Source organism: Haplochromis burtoni, unplaced genomic scaffold, assembly GCF_018398535.1.
Source record: "Haplochromis burtoni strain Fernald_Lab_line unplaced genomic scaffold, NCSU_Asbu1 Contig_34, whole genome shotgun sequence".
Taxonomy (NCBI): domain Eukaryota; kingdom Metazoa; phylum Chordata; class Actinopteri; order Cichliformes; family Cichlidae; genus Haplochromis; species Haplochromis burtoni.
Window position 1 is genome coordinate 1,142,519 of NW_024582395.1, and position 22,404 is coordinate 1,164,922.

General features: G+C 38.5%; 1 protein-coding gene across 1 annotated transcript in view; it reads right to left on the reverse strand.

The window, feature by feature from the left end:
• oxct1a (3-oxoacid CoA transferase 1a) overlaps positions 1 to 22,404 on the reverse strand; it is a 53,870-nt gene that overhangs the window by 8,521 nt on the left and 22,945 nt on the right. Inside the window, exons 13-15 of the mRNA XM_005919000.3 lie at positions 18,592 to 18,667; positions 6,131 to 6,220; positions 4,716 to 4,796 (exon numbers count right to left, since the gene is read on the reverse strand). Of these exons, the coding sequence (XP_005919062.1) occupies positions 4,716 to 4,796; positions 6,131 to 6,220; positions 18,592 to 18,667 (247 nt within the window). The remainder of the gene's footprint in view (positions 1 to 4,715; positions 4,797 to 6,130; positions 6,221 to 18,591; positions 18,668 to 22,404) is intronic.

Below are 22,404 nucleotides of genomic sequence, written 5' to 3' on the forward strand. Positions count from 1 at the left end.
ATCCGGCATTTCATCTCCGAGGAAGTGATCCCAGAGAGAAGCAAAGCAAGTGTGTAAGTTCATCTCTGAATGTTTATAAAGCATTCCCGCGTTAAGCTGAACAACCGATATATGGAGCGACTGCCTCTTCTCTCCCCCTCCGTCTCCTGCTGCTACTTCAATCATGAAACTGATCAGTGATCAGCTGATCGGCTTTTCTATCGCGAGTCCATCGCTCTTGTTTGTCTATCTCCCACTTTGCACCAGAAAGAGGAAACCAGCGGCTGAATAACAGCAGCACATTTAACCTTGATAATCTGTTGTTAGAATTTATTAAATATTACTTTCTAGACCAGGATCCTTTTCTACGTAGCTGATGGCTGGTAACTGTGCAGGGGCGGATCTAGCAAAGTTTAGCCAGGGGGGCCGATAGGGCATGAACAGGGAGAAGGGGGCACAAAGACATACTTTTCTTTCTTATTCTCATTAAAAATGTCTAGCTTTTAATAAATATTTATCTGAATCTTACACCCAAAGTTTTAATCTGATGTAAAATGAATAGAAGTCCATTACTGTATACAGCCTGTACATACTTATAGTTATAGAATATTCACAACATACTTCATACCGTGTACATTATAACATACCATAATAGACCCATTTCTGTAATATACTTACATATCTATACTATTGCTAATATATATTGTAATATATCTATATCACTAAAGCACTTCTGGATGGATGCAAACTGCATTTCGTTGCCCTGTACCTGTGCATGTGCAATGACAATAAAGTTGAATTCTATTCTATTCTATATAGTAACTATTGAGTCTAACATACCCTAGTAAGCTATAGTACTTTTTCCTTTGGGAAGGTACCATCTGTGCAGTCTGCAGTTCTGTTGAAGAAAGATGTTGTATCTATTTAATTATTCTTGAAAAATAATTTATTTCTGTGCATTTTTTCCCCCCACACTGCATCGAATTAAAGTTGATCACGTCGATTAAGCATCATGAGGCGGTGGGTGGGGGGTGGTTCCCTTTTTTCTTTTTTCTTTTTTTTTTGCTGGGAGTTTTAGAGCCCTATGAGTTAGGTTGCTTACTCTTTAAAATACCAGAATAGGGAGGATGGAGTAGGTTTAAGTTTATTAGATTGATCAGTATTGCTGAACTATGAAATATTTTGGGTGCAGTGCATTTTTTTCATACAGATATAACAGAATAGCTTTAGTGTTTTTTTGGGTTTTTTTTTAACTTGAGTATGAACTTATACAAAAAGCAGCAAGATATTAAAAAAACAGTTTTATTGATTAAAAAACACACTATATCGGATTCATATCGGTATCGGCTGATATCCAAATTTATGATATTGGTATCGGACATAAAAAAGTGGTATCGTGCCATCTCTAGTATAGACATCCTTCAAGATGTACAAATACCACACCTTGCAATGCGGGACACATTTTAAGGTGCAGTCTGTCACATTTTAAGGTCACTTAAGACTGATGTTCATTTGGTAGTTGCAGCACCTCCATCCTCACATCATCACTAATCTCACCCTCTCACAATCTGTTAGCATGTAGGCATAAGGAAAGTTGAGTTACTTTGGTATTATTTGGTCCATAAAACATAAAAAAGGAAAATTATATATAAACTTTGCTTTCATGGTTTCAGCATGGCCAAAATGTTCCATGAAATCTAGAGATGAGGCTTGTAGAAATCTATAACATGAAGTTACACACCTCATCTACTCTAGTCTGATCTTATCAATGTGAACTCAAACAAGCCAGACTGATTTTATTTTCTTCCGTCTCAAAAAAGACAATGACGTATATAAATGTGCTGATATATGTGTGTCAAATAGGAAGGAAGTTGAGCACTGGCTGCAATTTTGCTAAGAGGAATGGATGAATGCCACCATATATTGTTTTCTTTCATTCTATTTCTGAGAATATAATACAAGAGTACTTATGTACAGAGTGAAAGAGAGAGCGGCATAAGTTAAAATGAGGAGGATGAAAAGAAGGAGGTGGTACCAGGGCTAGTGGGGCAATACAAAGAGCTTTAACCTTTATAAATGTTGACAGAAATCTGCTTGCTGAGAAATGTTGTGCAATCACAACAGCAGCCAGTCGAGCAGAAAAGAACTGGGGGTGGAAGCACGGACACACTGTCTGACTTTGCCCCTGACAGGTCATGTTTTCAATGAACAACCTCTAAAGGCAGTAACCACCAGAGGGTAACACGGAACTGACCGGAGTACATGAGGACACAAACTGCATCAACACCAAGCTCTTCTACTTACTGGAATCCCTCACTGTGCTTTTCTTCCTCAACTGCCACAGACCTTTTTCCTACTCAGCATTTATGCCACTTCCTTTCTCCTTTTTACATTCCTTTGAACTGTCATCCATTCCTAAATTCTGTGATATCTCTATCAGATAAGCAAACGTTTTCAAATCCTTTCATCACGCACACGCCAGAGAACATTAACTATAATTAACATAATAACGTAAGAACCAACACACTCAAAAGCAAGCTCAGAGACTTATACCTCAGCTCTAATGGAAGTTTGAAATCTACCCAAGAAAATATTCCAGAAAATGACAATGGCACAATGAAGTTAACCTTTGATCTTTTGAATGTGAAATTCCATGACAACATCATCTTATCCTATTAGACACTGTGTGTAATTTGGCATAATTAGCATATTAATTGAGAAATTAACTTAACCTTTGACCTCGCAATTTAAAATCATTTCACATCTTAGTCCATGTGAACAATTGTGCCAAAATTAAAGAAATTCCCTCCAAATGTTTCTGAAACATCATGCTCAGGAGAGTAACGCTGACCGACAGATCGATGGGCATGCTAAAAACTAATGCTTCTGTCTCAGCCTGTTGCAATAAAAGGCTGCTGATGCAGCTCAATGGCTTCCACCATCAGTTGTAGAGACCAATAGTTTCTTTGGTGCATGAGTCTGTCAGTGGAACCTGAAGAGCCTACGGACAAGAACCAGATGTCTTTGTTCTGACTGTGTGCCACCCTTTAAGCATAAGACAGGGTGCAAAATATTCAGCTGCATCAAACATTAACAGACAAGGATGAAGATTAATTAAAGATTAATTGAATTTAAAGGGAAACCCAAGCCCAAGAATGAAAATGATAAAACCATAACAAATTAAATGTTTAAAAAAAAAAAAAAATCACGTGATTGCTTATGAAAATCAATAGACTGAATTAGGGTTAAATGAACAAATTCAATTTCCATCTACTAGTGTCACTCTCTTTTATCATAACAATGTATCTGCTGCTTCTGTTTGCTCATTTTTGAATTGTGTTCTTGTGCTTAACAAATTCATTAAACTACCACCAAACGTAAGGTTTATGCCACAGCTGCCCTAAATTAACAGGAAGGTAATTACCCAAATCCTTTTTTATGATTCTGTAAAAGTTAATGATATCTTTAATGCTAAAAGATTAGTATTATTTTTATCCATGAACTTTCTAATTTACTGTTTTACAAAAAGCTTACAAAAAACAGTAAAGCACATAATTATTTTTTGATTGATATGCCAAATTACAACAATTTACTGAAAAGAAAAAAAAAGTTTTAGCGGTTAATGTTATGCTTGATTCATTTTTGACTTCTCACTGGAGTCTAGTGTGCCAGCTCAATTTTGGGTATAAAATGTGGATTCAGTTTCTTATAGGCCTAATATATAACAGTATAATTTAATTTTTTTTTAAATGGGTTTTGGGTAACATTTGTGTTTTCTTGTTTTTATGTTAAGCACATTTTCCAAGATCATGCAACGCATATAGCTTGTGCTTTGCGGCACAGCTTTAGTCCTTTGGTATTAGTTAGTTAGTGTGTGTGTGTTAGTGTGATGTAATGCACAGTGTAGGCACTTGTATTTTATTGGTTAAGGACTTCTGTGTACCCCTCGTTGTTACTAATACTAATTAGCTGTGGTAGAAAAGGAATTGAAATCACTGCCTGCCAAAATGATAATCACTTATCAATGGTGAATAGTTAAATTTCATCAACACTCAGCTTCTCCTGGGAGAAGATCTTCTAGTTCACGTGTGCTTTGTGGACTTTTGTGCATTATTATTTTTTTCATTATTGCTAATGACACAAAATGTGATTCCAACCTGTGTCTGCAACACTATTTACACATAGTACATTTCTGTTCAGTCAGACATTGTATTTGACATCAGTAGAGGTGGACCTTCTTTTTACTCTGAGTAACAAGCGTGGTGTTTACAGTTGTACCTCATGACATCATCTAACAAATAGATTCTGAAATAAATCTGTGTTCAGCTGCAGTCGAGCAGGGGATTTAGATGGATTTTTGTGGGTTGACCATTCTGTGGCATTAAAAAATGAATTTTACATTATTCTATTAACATTAAAATAAATTCAAATCACAGGTATCTAATTCATATAATGCAGTATATTCCAAAACCCCAATTTTTAGAAGATATACTAAAAAACTAGTTCTACAAAACACTCTCATGTCCCCCATGTAAATCCTTTCTAGGCCAGGAGTCCTGTTCAGTCATAGCTTACTCACTTGCACCGTCTATGTAGCAAACCTTAGTAAGCAGTCGAAGTTTATGACGAACAGCTCAATCATCCATTCATCTATCCATCCACTATTCACATTTGCATCCATGGAGGCACATCTGCATCTATTATGTACATATAGAAACAAAAAGATAAAAGTGCACCTTTTCTGTGATGATCCGATCCACACATTGTTTCCCTGTCAAAGGCAGGCTGCACTTGTCCAGTATCTTGTGTTTTCCTCCCTAAAAAGAACAGGACAACATCATTGCCTTCATTTAGTATCTGGATGTTTTTGGAAGGGATCTTTTATGTTGTACATATATGTGTATATTCAGTGTTTCAGCTGGGTATGTATATTGATCCTAAAGGACATCCAGCACAAATACAGTGTGTGCCTCAGTTTCTCCATCAGACATCTTCAAGGAAAAGGAGGGAGAGAGAAAGAAAGAAGGAGAGAGGGAGAGAGAGAGAGAAAGAAAGAGAGAAGCCTCCAACGATGTCTAAGAGGCATACATCACACACCCTCTCTCACTCTCTCACTCCCCTTCCCCATCATGAATGAAAGCAGCCTTCAGGGCAGTAAATTTATGCTCACCTGCTGCACCATCTGGACTTTAGCTGGGCGCCAGACAGAGTCCCATTAGCAAAAAACAGCATGCTTTTGTAAATGCCGAATGTTACATTGCCCTTGCATCACATTGGTTTGGACTTTCTAAAAGTAAACCAATTCAGCTGGATTGCGTACTGCAAGTGTCAGAACCCCTGTGGGATTAGTCATCTCTTGCTGCAGTCCCGGTCTAACTATCAGCTCGTCTCAAAACACTAAGCCCAATTCTAGACTTGTATTTAAATTAACTGAAGATGAGTAAACAGGAGGTGGATTGTGTGCCTCACTAGAATGAGCCAGCCCTCTCTAGTAAAAGGATATTAAGCAATCCATTAGCAGAATTATCCTTAATCAGCCCTAGCACTCACATTCATTACTGTAGGAAGCAGATACAAGTAACGCTGGTGAAGATATAAACACGGGAAAAGGACGCTGTTAATTTAATTTCACTCACAGAAAGGAAACAAGTCTCTTGAGTGACTCGTAAAGGCAATGTTAGCTAGAAAAACCACAATAAGAGTTCATGCTAACACACCCTTAAGGCCTCAATGGTCGCTTCTATCACCTCCGCAACCTCGTCTCACAGTCACTTTAAGCCACTGCAGTATTCTCCTGAATGATAGGTGTCGCCACTCGGACAATATCGCCACATAAGCGCTGATATAGGAGGAAAATAAGTCAAAACCAGAAGTCAAGGGGGGGGTTGCAAGTTTTTAAACTGTTAAACTGTTCTCCCTCTGTATATCTGTATATCGCTGAGCTTAAATTGGCGGTAAAAAGCGTCACGATCATACACTCGTGTCTTCAATCCAGCTCCTACTGCCAAAACGCAACACGCCAAGTTACACAAATCTAGAGGTGCACAGGCGGCTGACAAACCACAAAGATTGTGTCACACGACACGCGATTTGACTTAAAAATCACTGCGTGACACAGCGAGCATATTGGCCCAACTACATGTTTACACACCTTAGCTGAATGCTCCATGGTGACCACCACCTTAGTTCCAGCGCTTGCCACCAAATCCATGGCTCCTCCCATTCCTTTCACCATCTTACCCTGAGAATAGAAGAAAAACAAACAGACTTTAGTTATTCCATCTAATCTTGGACAGAATGATATTTTTCACTTGACTGATTTTTCACAACATTAGCTAGAGAGTATAGTATAAAATTATAGTCGGTCTAATCCCTAGTTAGGATTACCAAAACATTTTACATTTAAGCTTAATTGACAATAGACCATAAAACAGCTACACATACGTTGAAAAAAAGAAAAAAAGGGAGAGAGAGAAAAACCATTTAGCTACATTTATCTATAGGATCACACCAGTTAGTGGCACCAATGTGTTTTATGCTGCATTCCATTTGAAGTGGGAAGCCAGAAACCCTTGATTCCGAGTTTGAAGTTTCAAATTCAAAAAAGCCCCGCAAACCCTGACTTTACAATTCAAGATGGCAGAAACTGAGAAGTAAAACCTGCAATCTGTACTACTACTGTTGTGTATTTGTGACTCTGTAAATAAGTCATAAACAAAGTACTAACACGCTCCATCTATAAATGTGCTGCATTGGTGTTTGTAAGTGTGAAAACCCTAACATTATAGTATATTGCTAGTGATGGATAAATGGCTCTACCTTCCAAGGGCGCAAAACAAAGCCTGTCTTTTCTTGCGTTCTTGACTACTACTATTGGAACGCATACCTGACTTCCAACGTAAAAGTAATGCAGCATTAGAGAAAAAGAAACAAAAGAAAAAGAAACACCAGCAGAGTACTCCAAGCCACCTTTTCTGATAGTCCCACCTACGGCATGTGTGTCCCCAGAACTCCATTTTGTATAGACTGAATCACAAAGTAAAAATAATTCTACCTTTAATAATGATGCTTCACATTTATTGAGAAAACCCAAACAAATGCCACAAGAAAACATTGACCATTTCTTAAGCCTTTTCAGTCACGGCATAAGTAACATTGAAAGCAGTATCAATCTGTTGAAGTGACAGCATTTTAAAATTCAGACACGGGTCACATTTATGTTAATGTTTCTAACAGTTTCATTCACACATTGCCATTTACTGACGCAATGAGTTCTTGGTATAATGCAGTGCAGATCTCTGCTGGGGAACCACGCCAAAATCTAAGGTCTGAAACCTCTGGCCACAGGCTGGTGTGCAGGTTACCTAACAAACCTCTGCCTGAGGACTGCAAATTCCATACCTGGGTTTAGAGTTGGAGGTCTGACACGTGCAGAGAACTAAGGGGCAGAGAAGGGATTAAGTAGCTTAGGATTTTGCACAAGATAAAGGATTCCAGTGTGACCCTTTGAAGATATATAGGGGCTAGTTGTGCTGTAGTAATGTACTGAAAGACAGAGCAACAACAGGATTACAATGTTCTGAAGTCAGAACCAGCATAAGAATTATTCTGGTGCAGTGAATGGAGTATTCTCTCAAGACAGAATGTCTCATTAGTAGTACAGGTAAAGACTTGTGCTGTTAAAATAATTCAGCCATAACTGCTCATGACCGGTCTGTTATTTTCAACAGAAAAACACAATGACAACTGCAAGAAATGTAAGCAATGCAGAGAGCAGGAAGAAAAAGCATTCTGCATTAGAACTGCACTAAACATAACTGAATGATTCTGTGCAGGAATCCAGTGTACTGAAGCTTTGTCATGTCACAATGGATATTTTCTTCAATAACAAATAAAACCAAAACTGTTTTCTTTTCTTTTTTTCTTTTTTTTTAAAAGGTGGGAAAGAAAAATGCTAAAAAAAGGAATCTGAGATCCGCCAGCCGGGGAAAAAAAACTGTCTTCAAGTTAAACATTGGTCACAATAAGGAAGGTTTCCGAATAAGGAAGGTTGATGTGCACATATGGCCGCAGGGTGACGGCTCAATAACTCAATTAGAATCCCATTTCCTCATCAATCATGTGTAGAGCGTGGTTTGCTTTTTGCTCAATAACCGGAGGGTATGTATGCCAAGGGTGACGCATTGTAAGGATACTGTCTGCCTGTGGGAAAGGCCAGCTGGGGAGAGAAGATATTAACTGAGAACAGAAAGTAGGTTTGGGAGACAGGAGGTGGGTTAGAATATTGGATATTGAAGAGGCAGCATTTAATTTCATTTACTTTTTTGTCGTCCAATTGAAAGTGCCTGCTGTAACAGCATATCAATACCCCCAAATAAACTACCAATATCAGGTTTAATACAACTGTATCCATTTTGACTTTTAATCTCCAAACTGTCTCACCAGCTTTTTTCCTTCAGCGTTTTTATTTATTACACAGACACTTGAGATTAAACAGTGTTGTTTTTCATATAATCAATGTTAATGCACTTTATGACAGCCAGTGGGCTTAGGTGATGGGTACACAGGCCTAAGGGGATAAGACTGTCTGACCTGCTAAATGCAAGTTGTGATTTACAGCTACCATCCAGAACTAGACATCTGCTAATGTACTCCATTTAACAACATGGGCTGTTAATCGAAAGGGTGTGTCTTTTGAGATCATAACCACACAAGTATTAACATTCTAGTATGGTTTTGATTAGTAAAAATCAAGACAATGACTCCGGAGGAAATTATAAAATGGAAAAATCAATTTTTTATTTTGCTATGGGGCAGTACATTTATCCCTAACTGCGAAAATGATTTGATGTATTTTCTTGTAACCAAAAATGTAGCAGAGGATCAACAGCTTTCTGTGGAAGTAGTCAAATGTGTCACAAATGATTGTAAGTAAGTAAAGTTTATTTATTAAGCGCTTTTCATAGACAGGTAGTCGCAAAGCATTGTACACAAAGATTAAAATAAACAGTACGATAAATAGCAAAATGTGACCTTGTTGTATATAAATTGTGCAAGAAAATAAGATTTGATGTGGAAAATTAAAGAAAGGTTGATGCTCTGTTTGTCAGTGACCTATATTGCTAGGAGGATTGGCATTTACTTCCCTCTCATTCACAGCTTTGCACGAGGTTATCTGAGCCTACTTTGATCTAAACTGCTGCATGCAGCAAAACTCAAAATTAACATGATCTGTAAGAGTGTAAAAAAAAAAATCAAATTAATGGAGAGTTATGATGGGAAAAGCAAATATATTCCACCCAGAAGGCTGTATTATCAAGGCATGTTGAACCTTGTGTCATGAGGATGGCTCTTTTACTTACTTAGCACATTCACCATGTTAACAGGGGTCAGCCCAACCTTGTCTGGACCAGGTTTTCCTTAGAATTCAGTTAAAACTTGCCTCTGAAGTTCGACATTACATTAATATATATGCGTTAGGTTGACTTATGTTCCGGTAAACTGCCTAACCTTTGAGTGGCACTCGAATGTTGAACTACTCACAATAACTTGCCTCTCAATGTTAGACGTCTTAAAGACTTGTGTTTTGCAAAATCAACGCTATGAAGATGACAAAGCTACACACAGCATTGAGCCTCTGACCAGCAGATGCTGTAAAGCATACTTTCAGAACAACACCCATGGAAATATCCTCTTTTTAAGCAGCCAACAAGAGCAGAGTAATTTAGTCATTTAATTAACAAAGCTTTAATGATATTAACCTTGTTGGTCTGACTGAGGCTGGTTCCTTTTAAATTTCCTCACCACTCTTACTGTGTCCATTTGTCTGCTATAATCGTAGCACCACAGGGCCACTAGGACACTTAAAAGTATGTCAGGAAACAATTCAGTAGCAGAAACACACAAAAACACGAAACATCTCTCTTCTAAACAATGTTCAGCTCCCAAAAACCCTACAGCTGTACAACTGTATATAGAAGAGAACAACAAATTCTACATAAATGAACATAAGGAACAGACTGTGTTAGGTTTGAGATTTTTAGTAGTTCTACATTAATGGCCTAGTTCAACTGTAGATGTTATTCATCATATAAAATCCAGGCAAAATAAAAGCTACAGCAGCCAGTCAGCCTGGTTCCAAATAACACACAAGATCAGAATGTTAAATAACATGAATCTTCCTGATTGGATGTGTACAGTCATTGAGGTTGATAAAAAATTAAACAGCCAATCAAAACTGACAACTAATGTCACATGTAGGGTGATAACCAGAGACTGGTTTGAATCTAAATGTGTAAGAAAATAAAATAGACAGGAAACATGGAGAAAACCTGCCATTCATTTCCATTGCTGCATAATACTGTTTGCCCTATATGAACAAACTGACAACTCACTCGCAAGTAAGTTACAAATCTACCAGTAAGCACACATGCAGTATTTACTGTATAGTGTAGCTGAACCCGACATATTGATTTGTTTCATCCCTCAAAAGGTGGCGTAATTGTGCGTTTCTCAAGTTACATTCAGCATGAAAAGTTTGAGAACTTCAATCCAACAACAGATGGCAGGTTATTTATCTTGTTCTTCATTCAAAGTGCAGTGGGAACAGGCTTTACGGGAGTAGGTGGGCTAATTCATTCATTCATTTAATAATTTACTTAACAAAAGACCTGGTAAAAATATTCTAACACGAGATAGCACACAGACTCACGAAAACCATCTCACAACTATAACAATGAGTGATTAATGGTGGGGTGGAGGGTGTGGGGCTGCCGGGAGCAGTGTAACTGGTGCAGAAACCTGATAAGACCTCTTAAGTTGAAGCTTTGCTAAGATGACACCTATCACAATATGTAAAAGCATAGACAATGACAGTCTATCTCACTAAACCACCGTTCAAAGTGAGCCCCAGGTGCCAGAGGACTAAGACTATTGCTGTTTAGACCAAGTATGGAACAGTTTGAAATGGCTATATATTCTATTCTAAAAAAAACTAAATAAAAAACAAAACGAAATATAATTTAATTGTACATGTAGAATAACAACAAAGGGCTATTGTATTCTATAACATTTTTATACTTTTATACTATTTGCTGTACATTCAAAACTGTTGGTCCATCTCTCCAGGAACATGGGACAGCAGGGCATGGGACAACCTAGTACTTAATGTCATCTGTCCTGCGAAGACATTAGATTCTTCCCAAAACAGGTGTAAAAATATTACATAGTAATATTATTTTTTAACTTTGAATGATGAATTGAAAATTTATTTTAATTCTTTTTATTTTAACTCCTTATTTTTTCACTCTTTAAATGCCATTATGTTTAGATAGATAGAAAAAAACAACAACAAATAATGTCTAAAAACTTTATTTCAAGGAGTGTTTGACTATTATTTTATTCTTTTTATTAGGCCCGGCATCAACGATTGGCAGCAACACTGATTTGAATGCATTCTTATTTTTTTCTACAGTGTCCGATATTTACAAAAACTCAACCCAACACCAACGGCTGTGAAAGTACTGTATAGTAATACTTTAAATGACAGTCTTTTAAAACTGCTTCAGCTTGAAATATAAATATAAAATATTAATTATAGCCTTTGGATTATAGCTGTATAAAGAAGAGGGACTCCAGCTGAGCTAGAGCACAGTTTGCAAATGTACAGACTGAGGTCTTTGAATCTAAGCTTCCCACATGGTGCTGTCAGCTCTTCTTTTTTTGTCCGTGCAAAAATCACTGCCCTTACATTTGCTGATGAGAGGGGCTCATCATAGCACCACCCAACAGATTTGAATTAATTAATTAATTTTTTGACCTGCAAAAACTGTCCAAAATGAGCACTGTGATGACCCACTCCACCCTGCCGTCCTTTTGGCCTCTTTGTGTGGCATGTCTCGTTTGCAGGCATTGGAGGGATGGAGCGGTTCATTCCCAATTAATGACACTGGCAGTGGCAACACCTGGGCCCGGTGTGCCAGTGCTCTATAAAAGCTTTCAGAGCTCAGTTGCTGGGTGGCGTTTTCCCCTGAGACATCCCTCTGGATTTTGCTTGCATTTGGTTTGGTTTTGCAAACAAACAAACTTTGCATACACAATCCTTCCAACCATGCACTCATCTACACCACTGATTGTACTGACTACACACGCCATGGTTTGTATAAGGTTTCTTTTTTTGGTTTTATTTATTTAAAATAAATAGATTTTGGACAATCCGGGTTTTTGCCATGGCCGTGTGATCCGGTTTGTGACAAGCATCCCTACATAAGCCTGCAGTTCCTCTGTGTCCATAAGCCACTAAGTGTTTCCCATGCAGGTTTGTGATGGCCACAATTTGCTGCAAGATTTCATCCATCAGCAGCAGTGCATAGCTAGTGGCAGGGTGTGTATGTCCCGGGATCAAAACTCATCAGAACATGTATCTAGTGCCTAATGTAACTTTTTAGATACCATTTGTTACTTTTCAAATTCTATATTTATTAAGTTATGCAGGCTTGTTTGCACAACAAGGCTAAATAATTACATAAACTTTTCTGAATCTAAATAGTGGACTTTGGTAGAATTAAAAAATAAGCGTAGTGCAGGTCTATGATGATTTTTAGTGCTACTATCATCTAGTTTTTATAGTCTGTCTTGGTTAAGTCCCAAGTACTCCTGATTTTGAACTGTTGTAGTCCTGTTTTAATTCCAGATCAGTTCTGGGTCTGGTTGAATTGGGGTTTAGTCCCTGTGTCTTGATACAGCCCTGACTTTGTTCTGCCTTGCTGCTTAATTAAAAAAGTAGTTTTATGGTGTCCTGCATATGTGATATATATATTTTTTTCTATATGAAGTCATTCTTTTTTGAACAAAACTCAAAACAGAGCCTAATAATCTTTCAGTCATTTCTACCCTCACTTAATTTCCTTTCGCTGCTCAGCTGTCACACAGTGGCTCAGCTATGCTACAATCCCTCCATATTGTGGCCAATCACATGCGAGGATATCGGATAATATCATTATGTGAAAAACCGAGAGGGTGAGAAACGCGACAGTCAAGTGGAGCATGCGTCTGTCCTCTCAGTAAGTGAGTGAGACAGTAGACAGCGGTGAAGAGGGCTGTGCGAAAGCAAAGACACATAAATATACCTGACACCCGTAAACGAAACAGCATCTGGCTGCAGTTTAAAGACTTTTTTGTCTCGGTCTTGGTCTCGTCTTGGTCTCGGATTAGGCGGTCTTGACTACAAGTCTATAGAGAAGTTCACCCTGTGACTTCAACCATCTCCTCTCTTCTCTCACCTTCAGGTGAGTCCTCAGAGGAGGATGAGGCGCCATCTTTACACTCATAAATCGCCTCCTGTGTGCTGTAAAGTCTTGCATCTCCAAAACGCCTGTACTTCTAACAATGCAGTGCAACTCCATAGTCTACCTGAGGAAGAGCCACATTAAATTCCAATTATTGTTTTATTTTATTTGCTGCTGAGATATCTTTGAAGATCTGAAAGGTTACTCATTGTTTATTATTACTGAATTACTTTATAACACAGAGTGTGGCCTTCTAAGAGAAAAGACTTGAAGGTGAACATCACACACATGCACACACACACTCACACAATTATCCAACATCAATAGCTTCGCGCATTTATCATTTTAGCAGAAAACAGAAAAATGTAAAATTTTGGTACATGCCTTGGATGACAAAAAGAAGCGCCACCTGGAAGACAAATATAAAAACTAAAAACTGAGGGTTAGGTTATCTTAAAAGAATGAATTAGTTGATGTCATGATAAATGTGTGATTAAAAAAAATGCATTTTCAAAGACTTTCAATGGGGCATTTTTTGGCCTTAGGATAAAATGTGGAGGTTTTTGCATCGCTTAGGATTTTTCAGCTAATTTAAGGAACTGGGATGACAATTTTATAATAACATTTTTTAAAAATGAATATCCTCTGGCAAATATGAGCCATACTAATTCAGCAAAGCCAAAATAGCATGAAAATAAAAAACGCAATGACACAAAAACCCCAGGATCATCTAAGGGTTAAGGCACGCTTGCATTTTTTTGTGTTGCCATGGCTACAGCATACAATTTTCTCATTTGTTGTGCGAGTGTTCGCTTTCTAGTCAGTGGCAGAAACACCACAGAAAATGACCCCCTTCACAATCCAAGAGTTCCCACTTACCAACTGGCTTCCTTTCTCTCCCTTCCAGTTCTCTGACAATCTCCACTGTCTGATACAAACGGCTCTCTATTTAATAACATAGCAACAGACTGCCACAAGCCTTCGTTACCCAGACAACTAATGACAAGAATCAGAGAGATGGAACTGACAGCAAGACAATGCACAGCGTGTTCAAAGCAACCGAAAAACACAACTGTTTACAGTGTATAATTGGTAAATATGCTCCAATCCACTATAAGTAATGCAATTTATTTCACTGTAAAGCTGAAATTTTAAGCAGAGAAGCCCAAGTAAAGTAAAACTTAAAAAATATATACACAAGAAGACACAGAGAGATTACAAATATCCATTAGGACATTTTTAACTTATAAGCCTTCAGTCATGTCTAAGTTGTCTAAGTTAAATTGTTGTTATAAATATATAAAAAAGAAAAATCTTCTTAAGCAGCTTCATTAAAGCTGCCACCAGATCTTATGAGCACTTAGGAGAGTAAATGCATTTTAATAGTAAGTAGTTTGTAATATTGCTGCACTTAGCTGCACTTATACTGAGCCTCTGGGGTTTTGGAATATATGTCTGAGGCAGCGGCTGTTTTCTCCATTTAAGCTCAACAATGATCAATTCTAATTCTGTTCTGTAAAATACAAACTTCAATGAACAAACAAAGGAAAGGATAAATCATAATCATAGGCTTTTAATAGACTCATAGTAACAAATAAAATGAATATTTGAAAAAAAAAATAGATAAATACAATTAAAACTTCACTTCTGACACAAGGTTCTTTTCCTACGCTGCCATTGGTTCCTTAAATAAAAAAAGAGTTTAAAAACATCTCTGTCAAACAACCATCTTAGTTACTGTAACAAGATCGTAGTGTTCCAGACAAAATCACAATAACAAAATTACACATTTATCATTCTACCAAAGCACCCATTTTCAATATGAAGACGCAACATAACCTACCATCACTTGAGTGGGCATGTTTTTAGTAAAATAAACATATGTAGCATCACAATAAACATGAAACTGTAACTTACTCTAAACCTTATTACTCTTTCTTGAACTTATTCACATACTCAGAGAGATACAATTTCTCACTTTGAGTGAGAATTCTTCTTCAACTCTATACTTATTATTATTATTATTATTATTATTATTATTATTATTATTATTATTATTATTATTATAATAACAGCCAAAGTTGTGCATAATAAAACAATCTAATAAAAAAAATTGTTTCTCTTGCCTTATCAATTAAAAGCTATATCAATTAAACTATTTCATTTTTAAAATCCAATTAATCTTCACACTGCAGTAAAACCCAGAAAAAAACTTTCTGCAAATACTAACAGCTTTTTTGTGAGTGATTTAACTTTAAAATGTTTTTGTTGACCAGATAGATGTTTATGCTTTCGTTAACCTTTATACGATTGCCTTGAAGTGCTTGTTTATTCATTTCAGTTTTAAAGGAACGAGTAAAACTAACGACAGAGTTTGGTCAAAATAACATTGGAAAAAAGAAGTAAATAAAAGAGAGACATGATTATCAGAATGGGCTCACTGAGTGCAGCATGGTTAAGACCTTGGAGAAGCTTACAGCTGCCGTGAATACTCAGAATCACACCTCTGAGCGTATATTGGGTTACATCAAGGAGAGGTCTGCTCAGAACAACACCTCTGAGCGAAAGCTGGATTACATCGTGGAACAGCTCACTGCAGTCGTGAGTTCTCAGAATCGGCTCTCTGAGCACAAGAATGATAAGACCACGGAGCGCAAGTTTGATAACATCATGGAGAAGCTCGCGGTTCTCCAACGGGAGATTGAGAGACCAGTGTCGGAGTGTTAAAGAACAGCTTTGAAATTCTCATGAACTGCTCGCATAAAAGAAAAATCAACAACATCAACATCATAATGCGGATATCCCCTCAGCGCCAGCTATGGGCTCAAGGCTGGAACCAAACAAAAACTCCCTGATAACGACTGTGTTTGACTGTTCTTCCCACTCTATGCAAGGCCACCTGGGTTGGCTGGTAGACTTTACTTAGCCTGATAGGGCGAAGGACACTGTCTCAGCTGAACTATGGACACACACACACATACACTTACACTGATAAGCACTCACACATCCCCCCTCCCCTTCCAATGCCTTCGATGCTTGTTTCCTCCTGGGAACACCAGGCGGGTCTGGGCCCGCGTTGGAGAGACGGCGCAGTGGCAGGATGGCTGCTGTGTTGCCTGGGATTACTCCTTATCCCCTACCCAACCCTGTTGCTGGTCATGTGCTCTATAATGTTGTACTGTGGACATTTATGTGCTTTCTGTGCAGAGGAGTTTTTTTGTTTCCTGTTCTCATGCTGTCCTCCTATAGCCCAGCATGAGTAGAGGTCTCTTTTTTTCCACTTGTACTTTCCCATTGTAGTGTACATTTCAGTGTTTTTTCTGTAATGCAACCGTTCTCTGACTTGTATCCCCATGTGATGTCTGTGTCGTGTGTGTAAGGTTGGGGGGCGGGTTCATTCCACTGCAGGGCAACCTGCCACTGCATGTGGCGAATAAAATTTGAACTTGAACTTGATTCTCATTTTGAAACCTGGAAGGATGTGCATATAACAAGAAGTATTTTGTGTATCTCCTGTGAAAGACCTCTCCATGTAGGACAACTTGATAAAGCTCTCGCAGCCAAAGATAAAATAGCACAACAAGTCCGAATCCTGTATTCTATTACCCCTTTTCACTTCATCTATTGTTTTTCCAGATGTTTCAGCCTGAGTGGAGATGTAAAAGCGTTTCAAAGCCCTCAACTGGAAAATGTTCATCTGCATTTTGCATATTAAAAGCATTTGAAATCAACATAATCTCACTGAGAGTACTGCATCCCCAACTCCTACGTAAAACATTTCCAATTTCACGCTATGCACCCATCTTTAGATAGTGAATAATTTTCATTATTACAAAGGGTTGCAAATGTAATTCTCATCATCCATCCTTTCTAAAGAGGGGATAATGAAGATTGAAGCGTAGGTGAGGACAGAAGTATGTGTTGCCAATGTTCCGCATTGTTTCGCTTTTCAAAATGTCCAGAATTACACAAGAGAACAAAATAAATCCTTTGTCTATGAGCAGCTCCACTGCAGGGCTTCAAAATCTGCATTGCATACTTAATCAAGCACTGGTTAATTAGCAATTACCATGGACAAACAAGTATGAGTGAAGTGGTAAAAATTAAATGAATTAAGTTGCAAAATTTACAAATCACCATCAACAACAGTATTCTATTCACCAAGCTGTTATGCAGTCATTTACACTGTTCAAAACAATTAAAGGAATACTCAAATGGACATCGTCTGTTGATGAATGAAATATTGAAACTCAAAATCTTTACTGATATACGTTGTTTTAGTTTGAAATGATGTAACAATGGTTAGTGGAAACCAAAGCCATCAACCCTTTGAGGGCTAGACTAAAGAGGAAAAACTAAAAAAGGAAATAACACAAGAAATTGCATGGTAAAATTGCATGTCTCCAAGACTGTGCCCGTTTCTAGTTTGTCGCTTAGAGGAGATGTGTCTATAAAATGATGTACATGCTGAAACAACTCTGCACGTACACGTCAGCACTTCAGTGCAAAAAGACAAAAAAAAAAACAAAAAAAAAAAAAACTCTGTGGCCAGGGGGCATTCTGGTTGAGGACTCCCACATGGCAAAGAGGCTTTTAATGGGTTCTTGACCTTAGTAATCATTCCCAAGGTCTGAGGCCACTGTGGTCTTAGGACCAACTGACCTGATGTAATATCTAATAATAATGTTGTACACCCATTATGCTGCAGCACTCACAAACAAGAGAGTGAAAGGCATTTCCTCGACAGTGCAGTCTAGGCGGAGTAGTCGAACACATATCCACTGAGCTCTCAACACAGACAGCATCGTCAGAAGAAAAGTTGATAAAATATATTACAAATTTTGTATTGTTTGATACATATGCGTACCGAACTGAAACCACTATATCGAATGGTTCAATATTGATACAAGTATCGTTGCAAGTATTCTGAAAGAGAATTCGTAGTAGTTACATGTTTGAACTAATAATTATTTATATAGTGATGGATTATTCAGTGTTTTAGATCTTGAAAGCCAGATAAAGACAAAGAATGAGTATGAATATGTACTATACTGACAGAAGGATGTATGTATACAATTAGAATAATGTAACAATAAAACCGTACCACAACTTTTACATTACCAAACACCCACCTGACACAAACTCAATAAATAAAAATAATTAAATAAAATTACAAAAATATCAGTAAACCCTATCAGCAAACCCTCAACAAATTAAGCATTTGGAGCACACTCATTATACTGCTGTGCTGAACCACAGCAGGTGCTGAAGAAACAACAAATGTGGAAAAAAGTTAACAGCTGTGGGCAATCAAAAGCAAACTTACTGGGATCATCCAGTTGGCTAGATCTCCATGTTTTGACACCTGCATGGCGCCCAGCATTGTCAGGTTGATGTGACCCCTGATGAGAATGACACAACAGAAGAAGACAGCTGTCAACTCCAGAATCACTTCCACTTATGAACTCACAAATCCGCCCATCAGATATAAAATAAAACACAACAGTACTGCTAGAGTGACCCCATTTTTGTGACAAGACACCATACAAGCGTATCAGACTGATTCTCACATTAAATGCCTTCACAATAATAATCTTCCCATCTCAGCCTTTTTTTGATAGCAGTACTTGTCATAGATAAAAGGTCTGTTCCAATGTTTTATTCACATCTTTTTAAACAAACACTCTTATCTGCTATAGCAGGCGTCGGCAAATCTGGACACGCGTGCCACAGCTGGCACGCAAAGGGTTAACTGATGGCACGACCATAGCTGGACTGGCCATCGGGCATACCGGTGATGGTGACTTTTTGTTTTCATTGGCCGATGTTTTTGTTGTTGTTGTTGTTTTTGTAACAGTATAAACAATGAAAGGTGGTGGACTGGCCAGATGCTGGCTGATGTGTAAAAATAACTCAGTTGTTTGGTGGTGACTGTGGCGGAGCTTTTACAGAAGCCAGCATGTGGATGAGGGAAAGGGGAGACAGGAGGAGGAGAGATCCGAGGCGGCCGCCGGTCCGAGTGTCAGGTGAACTGAACTTCAGGTAAGAAGTTATGACCTGCAGTCTGAGTCAGATATAAGCCAAGTTTAGGTGGAGTTTATTTTCGTTATACTGACTTTTTACAGTTAGTTACAATAACTCGTACTGCGTACTAACTAGCATGACCGAGTTTCTATACAGCCAATGGCTGGGTGGGTGCTATGATGTTACTGATAGTGAACTTTATTTCATTCATAAGGTTAGTTAGTAGAGTTGCCAACTGTCCCGTAAAAAGCGGAATCGTCTCGTATTCAGAGAAAATATAGGGCTTTGGAGCGTGATGTCACGGGGGTGGGCGTGGAAAGGATTTTGGCCCGATCCGCCATTTTGGGGGTCTAAGTAAGGAGCGAAAGCATAGCCATGGTTCGTACTTGCTGTGTGGTCGGCTGCAATGTTCGATCTTACGACCGGCACGGGAATAAGTTTCGATTGTCTTTTTATGCTTTCCCAACCTGGAAGCAACATGAAGGAGCTCATGTATCGGATATTACCAAACGAAGGCGTCTAGCCTGGATAGCAGCCGTGAGACGAGCTGATATCAAGTTCTGTTACGTCTCCAGATATCAGTTGGTGTGCTCAAGACATTTTCATTCCGGTAAGTTCTAAATATGTTCACATCACACTTTATAGCTGAATAATATCATCGTTGGTGGTCTCGGAAGTTATAGAAATTGCGATCAAACATAGAATGGAGTGACTTGATTGGTTGATGTAAAGACAATAAATGAAATGAGACAGGAAGGACACAAATTGGCGTTACGTACTCAGAGTTTGGCGGCTTGAAAATAGCCAAATCTTGCACCCAGCCATTTGTAAATTGGATGTGCGCCTCCAGTGACTTGTAATTACGAAACTGGTTCGCTGTGTAAGCGCTTACTCCACAAACAAGATACGTGAAGATATCGGGGTAGGACAGTGGCGGTAAGTCGTCTGGGTCTTTACTCCACTGCCGTATTTCATATGGGTCCAGATTTGCGATGCACTCTATTCTTTTTCAAGTACCGCTGCTTCGCCTCTCGACGCAATCGGTCTCTATACCGTCCGTTTTCTTTTGAGCTGCTTTTAAGCATGTTTCTTGTCGTCGTCGTTCCAACACAGTGTGTTTGTTTTGATTCGTAGACCCCGAAAATGGAGCTGCGCTCCCACAATGCATTGCGGCGTGACGTCAACTCCAAAGCCCTATTACGTGTTTCGTACTTCGCATTTGTCCCGTACTTCAGCTAGAATGAAAAAAAAGACACAAGCTTGTTATTTGTGTTAAACAACAGCAGCACGTTTAAGCTTGATCAGCTGTTGTTAGAATTTATTTAATATTAATTTCTAGTATCAGCTGATGTTTGCTGGAGCCACAGCTGTAAAAGCTGCTGGTCATGATATGGTTTGGATATGTGGTGAGAGGGAAACATGAAGATGAAACCAGGAGATGTCCTTACTGAATCATCAGAGCTGACCAGGTGATGGAGAAACGGGTTTACCTTTAGGTGACATGAATGAGTTGAAGGGAAGTTATGAACTGTTTCTGAGAGACAAATAACACCAGGATCCTTTTCTAAGTAGCTGACTGCTGGTAACTGTGCAGGGGCGGATCTAGCAAAGTTTTGCCAGGGGGCCAGGTAGGGCATTAGCAAGGAAAGGGGGGCACAAAGAAATACTTTATTCTCATTTAAAATGTCTAGCTTTTAAAAAATAATTATCTGAATCTTACAACCAAAGTTTTTATCTGACGTAAAATGTATAGAAATCATACATATACCAACAAGACAGTGTACATCACCGTCACAACAGTGTTTGTTTTCATTCAAAGGCTTTATGGCTTTAATACCTGGTGGGCCGGTCTCTAGTCAAAATGCTCGGGCTGATTTTTTGTCCCAGTCCAGCCCTGGGCACGACACGCAGTGAATTAATCTGAGAAGGTGCATTAAAAAAATAAATGGCTGGGCCAGCGGTGCACATCACAAATCAGCTCGCATAGAAACATTAGTTGTGCCGCTTCTTAATGACGGTATCTTAGCTAACAACCCCAACTATAGGATTCAACTTGTGATTGGCTAAAAATAACTTAGCCTACCGGTGAGAGGGACACTGCTAGCTGGTAGTTTTTTCAAGCAACGTTGAAATTTCTACATTCCGACACTTTAAATGCTTCAGGAGCTGTTCGCTCAGCGCAGCATCAGCACCACAGAAATACAATGATACATCCGTAGACTCGAGACAGAACTCACACTCTGTGGGGGTCAAAGTTTGCAGAACGACGAATGCAGCTGGAATCCATAGCTGTGCGTATTCACTGAGCTTGCATTTTCACCTGCTGGACATCACTACCTGACAAGTTTAACTTTCTTCAGAACATTGCAGAGGCCTTATTGACAGTGTTTGGTTCTACATGTCTGTGTGAGCAGATTTTCTCTCACACGAAGAGTGTCCTCAGGTAGCCGTCTGAACGCTGGACACTCGGAGACCTGTGTCTCTGAGTGGGAGACCAGAGATCACATTAGCATGTGTATCTCTGTATTAACAAACATGCCATATTGGCCCAGTTTATTTTTCTTATCATTGTTGTGAGGAGACCATAAATAGCATTTGCATTTTCTGTTGTACAGTTCATTTGCTGTTATGGAGTTCTTGTTATGGATAAAAAGTGTCTTTTTTTTGTTTCAAAATAGCTGATAACTATTTGCTGATAGCTGCCAACATCTGCGAATAAATATAATTCTATAAAGTTGGTCTATATAGTGTGTAACTGTTAGTATAGAGCGTTATTAAATTTATTGCTAATGCAATTATATGGCACACTGACTTCTGAGGAAATTTTAGATGGCACTCATCATCAGAAAGGTTGCCGACCCCTGTGCTAGAGGTACCACTATAATCCACTATATTAGCAAATTAAGTTTCACTTGTCTCTTTATGTGTGATACTTTCTTCACTAGAAGCAATCTCTGCTTCAGAATAAGGAGTTTAAAGTCCAAAGTAAAGTCCTGCAACAGGCAGTTAGGGGTATCACTAGGATGTCTACAGCTGAACGGATTAGTGCTGCTGCCTACTGTATAATCATAAAGCACTTTAATCCTTTTTGTTTCTGCAAAAGAATGTAGCAGCT